Raw genomic sequence first — 15,993 nt, forward strand, 5'->3', positions numbered from 1 at the left:
CCAGCCGTAGTGACTTTAGAGTCACTTTGGGACTTGACTTCTAAGACCCAATCTGCATTGCAAACAGTAATTTTAAAAAATATGGGGACAATTTAAGTTTTGTCAGAGACTGCGCTGATTCAGTTAAAATCTGGTGAAAGCCACGCGTCCGAAGTTAAAAGACTGTCTGAGAAGGTTGGAAAAATTGAACTTGTGGAACAAACTTTACTAAAAGACAAGAATTTTACCCTAAGACGCCTGGAATACTTGGAAAATCAATCCAAGAGACTAACTTTGCGTTTTATAAATTTTCCGAGGTCACCATTGATCGTCCCGACACAAATGGTTAAAAAGTACTTAATGGAAACTCTGGGAATGCCTGAAAGCTCATTGCCCCCAATAACTAGGGCATATTATTTACAGACTGGTGTTAAGACATCAGAAAATATTTCAGAACAGGGAGCAATGGGTTTAACAACATTCCTAGAGTCGTCTCTTGAGGTGATAACACAAAGAACTACACTGCTTGTAACCTTTGCGCTGGAAATGGACAGAGACGCAGTACTTAGGCTTTCATTTAGGCATCTGGATTCATTATTTTTGGGTTCAAAGGTGAGAGTGTTCCCGGATTTATCCAGGGAAACCCAAAAGAGACGCAAGATGTTTTTGCTATTGCGCCCAAGAGCTCTGGCAATTGGGGCAAATTTTCTTTTGAGGTATCCATGTGTGTGTAGAGTAATCTTGCAGTCCAAGCAATATCAATTCTTTGACCCAAAACAGTTAGAATATTTTCTAAAAAGCAGAGAAGAGGTCAATATACAAGTCTAGTCACTTATGCAACGCTGTATGCAGACTTGAGTAACCCAACTGGGATAGTAGGTACTTATTTGAATTTAATATAATTTGAAACTGCTTGTTTTAAGCAAGAATTCTCTTTTCTATTTCTTTCTTGGATCGTTTTCATGATTATTGTGGTCGTTAGTAAATTATTATTATTTCCTGTAGAATTTATTTCTAATATTGGATGGAATTTAATTCGATTTGTGTATTATCACTCATAAATATATGTTTGATAAAAGTTTAAAGATTAAAAAAATATATATATATATATCCTATATAATAAGTCTCACCACCAACATTCTAATGTGGGACTGCCTGTGTCCGTGGCTTCTGGAGTTGCTGAGCTAGGCTCCGTAGCCAGGATGATGTCACTCAAAGCTGATTCCCAGGCGGGGGGGGGGGGGGGGGAGTAGGGAAACACGCGGATCCTCCCCCTGCCTGGGAATCAGCTGTCAGTGCACCGCTCCCTGCCACTTCGGAGCAAGTGGCAGGGAGCGGCGCATCAAAAAACTACAAGCGCGGCACCACAGAAACCCCCCCTCAGCGCATCACCCAATCCCCCAGCGCATCAAACACCACCCTCCCCCCACCCAAAGCACATCAACACCCCCCCCCCCCCCCGGCGCATCAAACCCCATCGCCACCCATAGATGACAGTAGTAACGCTATCCGGCCGCTGCTACTTCTCCTTTTGAGCAGCAGCGGCCACTACAAAAAGAAAAGAAACGATAAATGTTTTTAAACCCAGCCCAAATCATTCGCAAATGCCCAAGTCTTACAACGCAGTCTCTGCAGCCGCTCCTCCTCTCGCCTCCACATCACTACCCCTGGAGTAAGACCCCGGAGGAGCGCAGTGACGTAACAGGCGAGAGGAGGACCGGCTGCAGAGACTGCGTTGTAAGACTCGGGCATTTGCGAATGATTTGGGCTGGGTTTAAAAACATTTATCTTTTCTTTTTGTAGCGGCCGCTGCTGCTCAACAGGGGAAGCAGCAGCGGCCAGACACCGTTACCACTGGCAGCTGCGTGTGGCGAGGGAGTTTGATGTGCCGGGGGGGAGGGTCGCTGGACATGGGTAGCTGCAGGGGAGGCAGGGGAAGAGGAGGGTTGCTGGACATGGATGGCTGGAGGCGGGGCAGGGGAGAGGGAGGTGGGAAGGGGTCCTGAGACCAGGGGCGTATCTGCGTGGGGCCACAGGGGCCTGGGCCCCCGCAGATTTCGCCCTGGCCCCCCTCCCCGCCGTCAACCCTCCCCCGCTGCTTACTTTTGCTGGCGGGGTCCGACCCGCAATCTCCATATTTCGGCTTCCTCCGTGGCCATGTGCTTCCAGGAAGTAACGCTGCAGCGCTGATTCGTTGAATCTAGTTCGGCGTCTGACGTGCTGGGACGTCAGACGCCGAACTAGATTCAACGAATCAGCGCTGCAGCGTTACTTCCTGGAAGCACATGGCCACGGAGGAAGCCGAAATATGGAGATTGCGGGTCGGACCCCGCCAGCAAAAGTAAGCAGCGGGGGAGGGTTGACGGCGGGGAGGGGGTGGAGAGAGGCGGCGGCGGCGGGGGGGGGGGAGGCAAAAATGTGCCCCCCCTCTCTGGCTCTGGCCCCCCCTACCGCCGGATTCCAGATACGCCCCTGCCTGAGACCAGAGAGGTGGGGGTAGGGAGGGGGCCCTGTGAGAAGGGGGGTGGGGGCTTACACTCACTCACTGTCAATCACATACACTCTCTCTGACACACTCCATCTCTCTGTCACACACACAGTCTCACACATACAGACACTCTGTCTCTCACACACTCTCTCTCACACAAACACTCTGTCTCTCTCTCTCTCATTTTCTCTATGACACACACACTCCATCTCTCACACACACTCTCTCTCAAACATACACACTCCGAGGAAAACCTTGCTAGCGCTCGTTTCATTTGTATCAGAAACGGGCCTTTTTTACTAGTATATATATATATATATATATATATATATATATATATATATATATATATATTCAGTAGAACTTATCTAGATATGTTTTCCAGTTAAAGATATCTAGACATTTTTAACCAGAAACCTTTAAGCAAGTTATTTGTGCAGACCCACTTGTACACTCAAATTTAACCATATAACCACTGAATACAGCACTATCCAACTAGTTTAGCTTGCCCTCACCACCCATCCAGTCCAGTCCTCTTTTGCTTGGTAACTTGGGAAAGAACGACACTAAAAACTGTAGGGCCACAGCCTGACCAACCTTTTATGAACCTATTGTATGTGATGCCAGAACTAAACCATCATGGATTCTCTTCAGCAAAGCACTCTCCCCTGGATTCTGTATATTGCGCCTAGTGATCTGCGCCAAAATCTAAGCGTATTCCATAACAACGCGTGTAACTTAATTGGCTTAAAAAGATAATCAGCATTGATAACAGCACTTAACAAGCAATAATGAGAACTAATTGGCAATAATTAGAATTTACGGGCACAACTTGCTAAGCAGATTCTGTAATGAACTGCGGCATGGTTGTGGGCAGGGAAATGGGCGTTTCACGGTTGTTCCAAAATTTACATGCGCAGTTATAGAATATGACCTAATGTGCATAAATCTACGTGCAGGGATTTACGCCACACTTTTGTTGGTGTAAATGGAGGTGCGTAGTTGTAGGCACTGGGGTATCAACTAAGCATATTCTATATACCGCACCTAAATCTAGGTGCAACATATAGAATACGCTTAGGTGGAGATGTTTAGCATGTGGATTTTTTAGGCGTCTTATATAGAATCTGGCCCTCTGCCCTTTACATTATAGAACTGCTAAGCTGCCTGTATGTATAAAGAATGAGAAAAACATTCTGGTTGATATTCAGAATGATTTAGCAGACCATAAATAGCCGCTGACCAGTTAAATCACTTAGTTGGGGCTATCTGCTAATTTTCAGTGCCACTGAAAATGACTGATTAGCGCCTAACACAAAACTGGCTGTTTTGCAGGCATTCCACGGGCAGAGTCAGTACTTGGCTGGTTAAGTGCCGATATTCAGCACTTAACTGGCCAGGGTAACCATACAAATGAGACCACAGAAAAGTTTGTTCCATCTTTATGCAGTAACCCATGGCCGTTTAAGTGCTGAATGTCACACTTAACCAGCTATCCATTAGTCAGCTCCGCAAAAAAAAAAAAACCAACAACAGATGTTCAATGTTGAAGCATAGGCCTGGCCTGGCATTCAATATCCAGAAATAAAGCCAGTGGTAATCAGAAAACGCCACTGGCTGAATATTGACCCCATTGTTTTTTTGTTGTTGCTGTTCTTCGTTTTGGGGGGGGGGGGGGGGTTGTTTTTTTTTTCTCCTGCTGTGTATATGCAGAGACACAAACACGCCAAGCCCGAGACTGGCTGCTGCAGCTAAACATGAAGCAACTATTTTGTAACCAAGAAGACCTGAAAATGGTAAAAAAAAAAAAAAAAGTTTGCTCCCTGCTCCTGTTTTTATCACTTAATTCTGACTGAATGCATTAAATTCCTGAAAGAAGACTTGAGATTTCCTCAGCTAACTCCAGTGAGTTCCGACCCAACCAATGAAACTGCTTCCAGTAGCCTGATATTTGCATACAGTACTGATTATTGTAATATTGTTTATTTGAGCTGCAAAGAAAGTTATAAAGAAAATTCAAACTTTAGTAAATACTACAGCTCGTTTTATTTTTAAAGTATCAAAGTTTGAAAGGGCCACACCTTTGCTGTTGCAATTACACAGGCATATATTGTATTTAAGTTGTGCTCTTTGGTTTTTCTAATTGTGCATGGTTCTGCTCCTAGCTACATGACATATCTTATTCATTTATCAGTTAGAAATGCAAGCCCAGAATCGAGGTGGGTTTTTTTTTTAATACTCCACTATCTCGCTCCAAAGAAGATAGTACACAAGACATTTTTTTTTGCATATTATGCAACCAGTCACTAGAATGTGCTCCCACATGAAATCAGAGTTCAGGAAAATTATGCTAAATTCCACATTAATTTAGGATTTTGACTCTTTTATAGATTTTATTCTCTTTTATATAAGCTTTTGTATAATGTTTTTAGGAATGCCCAGCTTTCTTGCATTGTGAGCCACACTGAACTCGGGAGGTATGTGTAAAATACAAATGTCATGTAATGTAATAACAGCAAACTGAAACTAATAAAAATGTCTACAGAACAGGACCGTCCCAAACCAGAAATGCACCCTGTGTGACTCGCCCCCAACTCACCCACTGCATCGCAGCCAAGCAAGGAAGGCAATAGATAGGACACAATTTTGGAGCCCCCTGCCTCCCTTGTGCCCTGCGTGGCCGTACTGCCCGCAAATAGCTCACTATGGCCCTGCTGCACAGACAAAGACCGAGTTCTTCCAGGTTTTTCTAAGCTTTTTGTAACAGAGGTTTTTTTTGTCACGCCAGGCTTTCTCAGCCATTACTCTTAGGGGTAATACTCTAAAATTGCTCCAAGCACCCACCAATTCTGTGTTCTAACTAACCCCTTCATAATACTCTAGGAGCCTTGCATCCAGGTTCTTTGTATTGCTCTCTGGCTAAAGGAAGTGATGGCTCAAGCTGAGGATAACAGTTTTCTCTGCCTGATTTCTAGAGCTGCTTCGGTGCTCAAGGAATCAGACTGGAGTTGGCACCCTTCCCAAAAAATTGTAAGGCTGTGGATTAAATTATTTCTTGGCATTCTGTGTAAACTAAAAATTAACCTTTATTACTGTAACGTGCAAGACAGATCATGTGGCATATTAGTGTTACCTTTGTTAGGACTTTTATATTAGCTCTGTATACCAGGAGCTGTGTTGTTACAGGAACTGTTCTTCCTATGAATATTCCCCTTGTTCTCTAAGTACAGGCATATTTTATGTTTGCAATAAATCATTATAAACTTGAAACCTATTCTCAGCTGAGTCTTTGCCAATTACTGATATTTGGAAGGGAGGCAGATGCAAATTATGCCCTAGACATAATACGCAGCATCTACCCTACAGTGCTGGGTTCTCGTCCTTTGGCACATGATAACCCTTACAGAACCTTTATAATAAACTTGCCATATCACACTCCTTCTGATCTTGGGCAAGTCACTTCACCCTCCCCTAGGGGCAGCACTAATATTGAGCAATTGTATTTTTCACACATAGCCCTGCTTTTTGGCCTGTTTTTCAGTCCCAATTATTCAAATCAGGATCCCATAGTCATGCCTCTACTTATGGTCCCACATCCCTTCACATCCACTTCAGGTCACCTCTGCCCTCCATTGCCTCAGGTTGAAACTTAAGATTGTAAGCCCTCCAAGGACAGGGAAATACCTCCTGTACCTGGATGTAACTTATCTGGAGCTACTATTGAAAAGGCTTGAGTTAAATCTAAAATCATCCTCCTCTCCAACACCCCCCCCCCCCCCCCCCCCCCCCCCCCCCCCCCCCCCCTTTATAACAGCAGTAACTCACAGGTTCAAACAGCAAAAACACATGTCTACAAAAAATATTACAACTGGTGCTAGATTACACATGCACTTCTGTCTGAAGAACAGAACAAACTAGGCCACAAGCTAGGCCGCTATAGATTCCTAGACAGAGAATACAAGGTAACAGACCACCTCACTTCAATCATACACAACACAGACGCTCACCAAATACAGAATAAGGGAACACAATATGCAGCATATCTCTATAACAGAGGTTTTCCACAGACAGCAAAATTGATCAAGCACATATGTGGGTGATGTCATCGAAAGGCAGAAGAGCACAGTAGCTCATCTAGAGCTCAGAACAAGTGAAATGTTTTGAATATGTACAGGTTGTCGCATATGCAACAGTCTTCTCAGCATCTCAGTTCTCATGGAGGCAGAAGAAGTTGGGTGTCTGATCAATCCTGTTGTCTAGAGAAAAACTCTGTTACAGGTGAGAAGCAAAATGAATTCCTTCTCTACAATTAAAGTAGGGCAGAGGTTCCATTGCTGCTAGGCTGGTCTGGTCTGGTCTTTACAGGTTAATGTTCTCCACTATGGTTTCATCAGCTGTGGGTTTACCAAAACAAAATCTGTCTGTCCAGCTGTAACTCCTTCCTGTACCTCTCTGCCAGAGAAGGTTAACCCTTCAGCTCAGTAATCAATGTTATCCTGTAGTGAGGACCAAAGCCTCCCAAGGCAGCAAAAGGTCCTTGGTCTTTTTAGGTGGGAAGACTGCATCCCACCACTGTTACTATATTCATTATAGATTTACAAGTATAAGCTATCGAAGTTCTGGCCTGTGGTGAGCCTGGGGAAGAGTCCTTCTAAACGTAACCATAAATGCTCATACTCCTATCAGGCAACTCATTTCTGGAACTCTTTACCATCAGATCTATAAATAGAAAGTTTCTATGACTTATTTTGTTAGGCAATCGATCCGCAAGCTCCAAGATGGAAAAGATAAAAGCAGATCAGTAAGGTATATATGGACTTTTATTCATGAAAATAGCAACCTCCTTGTATCGCCCAACACTGGCCGTGTTTCGCCCAAAAAAAAGCTGCCTCAGGGGCTATAAAAACAATAATAAATATACAAATAACCATAACATGACATCGAGGGGCATAATCAAAAGGGACGTCCAAGTTTTGTTGAGGACGTCCTCGCAAAATGTCCCGATGGAGGGGCGGGGAAACCCGTATTATCGAAACAAGATGGACGTCCGTATTTCGTTTCGATAATACGGTTGGGGACATCCAAATCTTGAAATTTTGGTCGTCCTTAGAGATGGTCATCCCTAGACTTGGTCGTTTCTGATTTTCGGCAATAATGGAAACCAAGGATGTCCATCTCAGAAACGACCAAATGCAAGCCCCTTGGTCATGGAAGGAGCCAGCATTTCTAGTGCACTGATCCCCCTGATATGCCAGGACACCAACCACGCACCTTAGGGGGTACTGCAGTGGAATTCAGAAATTGTTCCCAGGAACACAGCTCCCTTACCTTGTCTGCTGAGCCCCCAAAACCCCCCTAAAACCCACTACCCACAACTGTACACCACTACGATAGCCCTTATGGGTGAAGGGGGGCACCTAGATGTGGGTACAGTGGGTTTGTGGTGGGTTTTGGAGGGCTTGCTGTTTCCTCCACAAACGTAACAGGTGGGGGGGATGGGCCTGGGTCCGCCTGTCTGAAGTGCACTGCACCCACTAAAACTGCTCCAGGGACCTGCATACTGCTGTCATAGACCTGAGTATGACATCCAAGGCTGACATAGAGGTGGGAGGGGATTAGTGACCACTGGGGGAGGAAGGGGAGGTCATCCCCGATTCCCTCCGGTGGGCATCTGGTCATTTCGGGCACCTTTTTGTGCCTTGGTCGTAAGGAAAAACACGACCAGGTAAAGTCCTCCAAGTGCTCGTCAGAGACACCCTTTTTTTTCCATTATGAGTCGAGGACGTCCATGTGTTAGGCACGCCTAAGTCCCGTCTTGCTACACCTCCAATACGCCCCCTTGAATTTTGGCCATCCCTGTGATGGAAAGCAGTTGGGGACGTCCAAAATCGGCTTTCGATTATACCGATTTGGACAACCCTGGGAGGATGTCCATCTTCCAATTTGTGTCGAAAGATGGACGTCCTTCTCTTTCAAAAATGAGCCCGATGGTAAAATAAATATTAGATATTGCATTAAAGCTCAATTAGACCTAAAAATAATATTAACAATAATAGTATCAACAATAATCATGGCAAACACTGTCACATAAAAACAATAATAATAATAACACCAACAAATAACCATGGCAAATACTGGCACATAAAAAGCATATGCATATATGTATATACAAGCAGACTAACAAATTACAAAGAGTGTCTCAGCAATTAAAATGTATTGCACACTAAGTAAGTATGAATAAGACACATACCTATCTTATGAATTTAACTGGCAAACAAGTATGTAGAACACTACAAAAATAATTAAAAGAATGAATAAATCAAAGAAAGAATGAATAAATCAAAAAGAATTTGAGTCACTCAGCAGACTGTTAACTATGTCCACATTAAAGAGAACAATCGCAATAGAAAAGTGTGTAGTGGACTCACTCAGCCAACTGTTGATAGTGTCCACGTTGAAAAAACCAGCACAGATGTTGTTACAGAATTGAAATCCTATAAAGTAAAAGATGCTGTTCAAAACATCTTGAATAGACAAGTGCTTCAAACGTGACTCAAGAAAAATATATATAATGCTTCAAACGTAACTCTAAAGACATAAAAGCTAAAAACTAAAAAAAATTGAAAAAGAAGACAAACCTTGTACCTGATAGAGTGGCATGTACAAACTCCTCTCATTTTCATTGGAAAAAAACAGCTGATATGCACAGATGTCCTATTTGTACATACACGCAAGGTCGAGTTCAAAAAATAGCGCCAAAAACCAGAAAATAAAATAAAAAAGTGGGGGGCCAAAAATAAAGATTCAAAATGTAAATACAAATATCATAAATAAATGAAGAACGTGTAAGAAAATATAACGGATCCAGATGACGTCATCCTGATGTCAACCTAAGCTAATGGATGTAAATAATAGGTCAGCGAGAGTTGCTAACTAGCGCATTCAAAGGAAAACTACTGGCTCAAATAATGGTGTTACTAGAATAACAACAATTATATATTTATTCACTTGAAAAATAAAAAATTAAGTGAATAAATATATAATTGTTGGTATCCTCATCCACTCTCCTCACTTTTTGTTTTATATCCCACGGTTTCGTGAGGGTTTTTACCTCCTTTTTTGTTTTTGCTTTGTTACTAGAATAACTAAATTAGTCAGTTAGCGTTACTGGATAGCAAGTTGCACCGTATGTAAACCGATCCTTGATGCAACTAAAATGTATAGCTAAAATGCATACTGCAAAGATATGTAGTGTTAGGTGTGGGTGAAAGACGATCCAGAGAAACAAAGTATAATATCTTATTTATATTCAAATAATTATAGAGGGACAAGAGAGTGTCATTTTTAAATCAATAGCACTATTGTCAGAGAATCTTTAGAAAATAAAAGATAAAAGAACAAAATAAAATAGAAAAATAAAAAAATGTGTTATGTATCAATTGTAAATAGCATATTCAATAACAATTAGTGAATAAGTATCAAAATTATAATATATACAAAAGGAATAAAAATGAATAAAATATATTAAGCTTGTTTTGTTTAATGATTTTGTATTATGTCTGTTTTTAATTATTTCATTGTTTTAATACAATTTATTGTTTTGTAGCCCCTGAGGCAGCCCTTTTTGGGCAAAACACAGCCAGTGTCGGGTGATACGAGGAGATTGCCATTTGCATGAATAAAAGTCCATATATACCTTACTGATCTGCTTTTATCTTTTCCATCTTGGAGCTTGCGGATCAATTTCCTTTTTGTTTTTTGGGACCTGTATATTTTATATTGATCTATGTAAATTGCATCTGTAATTATGCAGCTGTATGTTTAAGCATAATTGTTGTACACCGCTTTGGACCCAATTGAGGAAATTAGCAGTATATTAAGTGCCAGATTAGATTAGATTAGGTACAGAACAAGAAAGAAAAAATGTTTATTTATGCCTGATTTATATTGCAGACTCAAAAGTAGAGACTAAACAGTCTTTTCCACTTACCTATACAAACTCTTAGCATATTCTCAGGGAACACCTGCCTCCAGCCTGGGCTTCTTACTCTGGGACTGGGGTTTAAGTCTGTGTATGGACCCAGCCCATCTCCCTAGGTTCCACAATTATGTCCCTTAAGGTGTACAAGGCTCTTATCCTTTAAGAAGGACTGGGGATATTTCTTATAAACCCTTGTACACCATTATTATTATTATTGCTACTACTCTCTCAATATATTTGTTTAGCCTTCTTAAAGGTCAGCATTGAATTTGTTCTTTGATGCTGTGTCCTCTCACTGTGCTTCTCATCCATTAAGTGTGATAAAAAAATGCCTTATCATGGGTCTGAATAAAGTACATATTAAAATAAGATCACACTGTACTAGTTGCTTAGGGACAAAAATGTTTAGAGACGATGCTTTTACTATAAAACAATGCACTGAAACTAACTGATATAAAAGCTGTTAATTATGAGACCTGGAGATTTATATTTCAATAAAATTGCACATGCAAGCAGATTACAACTTTATGGTACATAAGGAAAACATTTGTAGAACTACTAATATATAAGTTTGAGGTGCTTTAACCAACTCGTAAATAAGTTACTAGACACCACCTCTATCACCACAACCAACACAAACATCCCAACCACAGACAAACTCGCTAACTACTTTAACGAAAAAATAATAAAACTTCGCAGCACACTTCCTAAACACAATACCGACATCGAAAACTTCTTTAACAATTTGAACCTAACCTCTGATGGATACCCAGCTGACCGCATATGGACAACATTTAACCTCCTTAACACCGAATCAGTTACACAAGCGACTCACAGGTTCACCAAGACCCATTGCAAACTGGACACATGTCCCAGTCATCTACTAAAATCTGCCCCCGACTGCTTCATAGCAGACCTCACATCCCACTTAAACTTTATGTTACAACAAGATCTCTTCCCTGAGGAATATGGCAACATCTTACTCACCACAATACCAAAATACACCAAGAAAAGCACAAACGATCTCACCAACTACCATCCAGTTGCGTCTATCCCACTAGTAGTAAAAATGATGGCGAGTTTGGTGACTAAACAGCTTACAGATTACCTGGACAAGTTCTCAATACTACATAATTCACAATCAGGATTCCGATCCCACCACAGTACCGAAACTGTCCTAGTAACCCTCCTGGCCAAATTCAAGCAGGTAAAAGCATACTCCTCCTCCAGTTCGACATGTCGAGCGCATTCGACATGGTAAACCACAACATACTACTAAGACTACTTGGTCACTTCAGGATTGAAGGAAATGTACTTAACTGGATCAAAGGCTTTCTAACCACCAGAACTTATATCAAACTCAAACATATCACCACCATGGAAAGCTGTCTGTGGAGTACCTCAAGGATCACCATTATCACCAATACTCTTCAACACGATGATGTTTCCACTGGCACAGTCCTTATTCAATTGAGGCCTTAATCCATTCATTTACGCAGATGATGTCACAATCTACATCCCTTTCAGACATGACCTGACAGAAATAACCAACCAAATCAACAATGGCCTGAACATCATGGACTCCTGGGCAAACTCATTCCAACTGAAATTGAACACTGAAAAAACACATTGCCTCATCCTCTCCTCTCAACATAACAAGTACAAACCCTCAACCATAAATACCCCAGGACACACCCTCCCTACCTCAGGCAGCTTGAAAATATTTGGCATCACACTCGACCGCAACCTTACTCTCGAGAGCCAAGTAAACTATGTAATAAAGAAAATGTTCTACTTAATGTGGAAGCTCAAACGACTAAAACATTTCTTCCCAAGAGAAACCTTTTGAAACCTAATACAATCAATGGTCCTAAGTCATGCAGACTATTGCAACTGAATCTACGTGGGATGCAAAGAACACCTCACAAAAAAACTCCAGACCGCACGCAGACAAGTCACGGGGTTTATTCCTGTGTGAAATGAGTTGCTGCTGAGGCTACTACATAATTGGATTTACCATTGGTTTAAAAGTAATTGGAGAATTCATGAGCGCAGAGTTGTGTTCTGAGTCATTTATATTACCTCCACTGTTTATATAAGGTCATGGACTATTTAGAAATGGTTTCTTTATATGTTCATTCTGTGCTGTCATAAAGGGAATAAACACACTCTGGAAAACATAAATAGTGCCATTATCAAATGGAAATATGTTGTACATCAGTGAGTTTTATTGAACCCATTCCAAGAAGTTTATTTATTTATTTAGTCAAATTTAATATACCGACTTTCAAATAAAAATTATATATCGGGGTGGTTCTTGTCCAAGTACCTCATGTGGTTTTAGAAGCTATAATAGTAGCTTCATTATTTGAACTTCACCAAAGATGCCACGTCTATTTGACCTGCAGACAATTCAGCTAACTGAGATGAATTAAAAATTCAGTAACACTAAAGAGGATACCTGTAGGCAGTTCTTAAATATAATGTCATGACCAAGAAGGCCTCCCCTACATACATGCTGACTGTAATTCACCTTACAATTTGCACACAAACTACTGCAAAAAGGTATCAGCAGAACCATGAAAGAAGCTACATGGTAATACAGTGCAATCTGCTTAAGTGCAAGGCTCTGGGACCAAAGAAATACATGAAGTTAACCGGAGTGTGCACTTAATCGTTGTGACCCAAAGAAGCTGTACTGTTTATTATACGTACAGTATACAGTCTCCGTTAACTGACGTTATACAGTCTCCATTAACTGACGTCAGGCTTACTTGAAGTAATCAGTCATAGTCCTCTGTACACTCTTGTTTCTGTGAGTTCCATAGACTACGTCTGCCAGACGGTAAAAACTGTTATACCACTGACATCCAGTGGCCTCCATATAGGCCCGCATGGTGTTGAGACTCTCCAGCTCTCTGGCAAAAGTGACAGGAGGTTGTTGAATTTCGTCAGCATGTGCCTTGCTGCTCATTTCATCATCTGTTTCATCATCAGCCGTTGCCTGCGTGTAGACACATATCTTGACATCAGTGCTGTCGTCAGCTGTTTGTAGATTGTAATCAACAGCTATGTAGTGATGAAACTCCTCTTCAGTAACACCGGCTGGGATGTCAATAGCCTGATCATCTGACGCGTTTGCAACAGCTGCATCTGTTTCGTACCTCTCCACATCCCAAACAAAGCTTGTCCGCTTGTAGCAGTTCACAATGGTTGCCTGTGTAACATGATTCCAGGTTTCTTTCTGCATATGTAGGGAATCCAACAGTGATAGATTATGAGCCAGTTCAACAGCACGTTTATCCTTGCCAGTCTGGTCATCCATAACGCTCATCGGACGACGTAGCACAAGAGCCCAATAATGTTGTTTGAAATTGGCTATTATGCCCTGATCCATAGGTTGGATCAGAGAGGTAGTGTTTGGTGGCAGGAAGACCGCCTTGACGTTAGACAGTATGACATCATCACTGTGTGCAGCACAGTTATCACAAAGCAACAAAATCTGACGCTTTTGTGCCTGCATTCTAGTGTCTAACTTCTTTAGCCACTTCTTCCAAATTTCCCCAGTCATCCATGAATTTGCATTAGCCTCGTATGACACAGGAAGTCACTTAACATTCTTGACGCAACGGGATTATTTGCTCTTTCCAATAACGAGTGGTTCCAACTTCTCACTCCTATCCATATTGCAGCAAAGGAGAATCGTCATTCGGTCCTTCAACATTTTACTTCCTGTAGTTTCAGTATGTTTGAATGCAAGTGTTCCATCAGGAATCGCTCGCCAGTAGAGACCGTTTTCATCAGCATTGAAAATTTCACGAGGTGCAAACTCGTTCAAGATGGTAGGAAGAACTGAAACAACCCAATTTTCAGCACCAAAGTCATCGGCGTCTTGTTTTTCACCATGCTGTTTCTTGAATTTTATGTTGTTCCTCTCCTTCCATCTTTCCAACCATCCAACAGTGGCTTTGAATTCAGTTAGTCCAAGACTTTCAGCTAGCTGATTAGCTTTCTCCATAAGCAGTGGACCACTGACAGGAAACTGTCTACTCCTGACTTGAGAAAACCACCGAAGAAGAAAGAGCATCTTCTACCTCCTCAGCTTTTCCCGCCCGTTTTCGTTTCCGGTGTGGATTTGTATTGTTTTGCCAGTCTTTCAGAAGCTGATCTTTCTGCTTCAAGATACGTGAAATTTGACTGAGATCGACACCATATTCTTTAGCAATAGATGCTTGCCTTTGTTTGTTTTCTAATTTTTTAAGAACCTCTATTCATTCAGCCAGTGTTAAAGTCTTACAGTTGTGTGACAACGACTCCAGTGTACACTCTAACAACATTCTTTTGCTTCTTCTGCCTGTGGCAGTTAACCAACGAGATTTCAAATTTACCGCCCCTTTGTCAAACGCCAATCGGCTTCCATATTCCGCAAGTGTGCTTATGTGGAGTCTTTCCTGCAGAGGAGCGGTCTTAAACCATGCATATAAGCAAATCTTGCACTTATCAGTGGTGAACTAAACCGAAGTCTGTCCCCAAAGAAACTGATGGCACCAAAAACGGGACTGAAGTACGGCATGCAGTTAAACAGAGCATGTGCTTATCCAACGTGCACTTAAATGGAGTGCACTGTATTTTGCATCAAGAGTATGTGAATGTATATGAACTATGTACATTAGAGAATGAATACAAATACATGATTTAACTTCTACAGCCATTCAAACCATAACCATGTTGCCAACGTTTAGATATTTGTTTGCCTGGGTCAGATTAGTCAAAGGAAACCCACAGCAGCTCAAAGTACATTGAATAAAGCACCCTGCAAGTCTTCTAGAGCTAGTCACAGGAAATCACAACAGTATCGCAGTCAATAATACCTGTAAGTGAATCATGAAAGGTCAAGAGCAACAAATGAAAGAAAATAACACATGAATAATATATACTCAGGGAGAACACTGATGTCTTCTTCCACTTTATTACCGTTGCTATTGTGTTAGTGTGTTTACTTCAGCTGGGTTTCTAAAAGTCTGCAGTCTCTCTTTTATAAATGGGCTGTTTATTTTTTCACTTGAAGAATGGAATGCCTTAGTTTTGTCTCTCTCCTGACGTGGATTATAAAAGCCACTGACACTGACAAATGCAACATATTGTTTTTCAATGGCAACATGCTATTTGATATAGCAAAAAAATTATCACTTTCATTATACTGTTAGGTATTGAAAAGGGGTGCTTCTTACCTTAAAACATAGGGTGGGCAGTTTTCAAAGGGATTTCCCCAGGTAAAAATCACTTTACCTGATTAAACTGTGTGTCTAACAACTGCCCAACTACTATATATTTATTTATAAACCCTGTCCTTCGTGAAAACAAATCAAGATGTAAAACTGTCAAAATTATATACAAAACAATCAAACAAACAATCAAAACACACCTCTGCACGGAAGATGAACCAAGTATACTTTCACTCATTCTGTAATGAAAGCTTTCCTCAGGCACGGTTAGGGTCAGAACATAAAACAATGCACACAGTTTGGGATTTTCAAAACTATAT

The 15,993-nt window shown here is 41.4% G+C and overlaps 1 protein-coding gene across 1 annotated transcript in view; it reads right to left on the reverse strand.

Annotated features, from left to right (window-relative positions):
- Positions 1-15,993, reverse strand: part of KCNK2 (potassium two pore domain channel subfamily K member 2) — a 220,685-nt gene that overhangs the window by 158,816 nt on the left and 45,876 nt on the right. The window contains exon 3 of the mRNA XM_030196031.1: positions 4,310-4,315. Within this exon, the coding sequence (XP_030051891.1) occupies positions 4,310-4,315 (6 nt within the window). The remainder of the gene's footprint in view (positions 1-4,309; positions 4,316-15,993) is intronic.

This window comes from Microcaecilia unicolor, chromosome 3, assembly GCF_901765095.1.
Source record: "Microcaecilia unicolor chromosome 3, aMicUni1.1, whole genome shotgun sequence".
Lineage (NCBI taxonomy): Eukaryota > Metazoa > Chordata > Amphibia > Gymnophiona > Siphonopidae > Microcaecilia > Microcaecilia unicolor.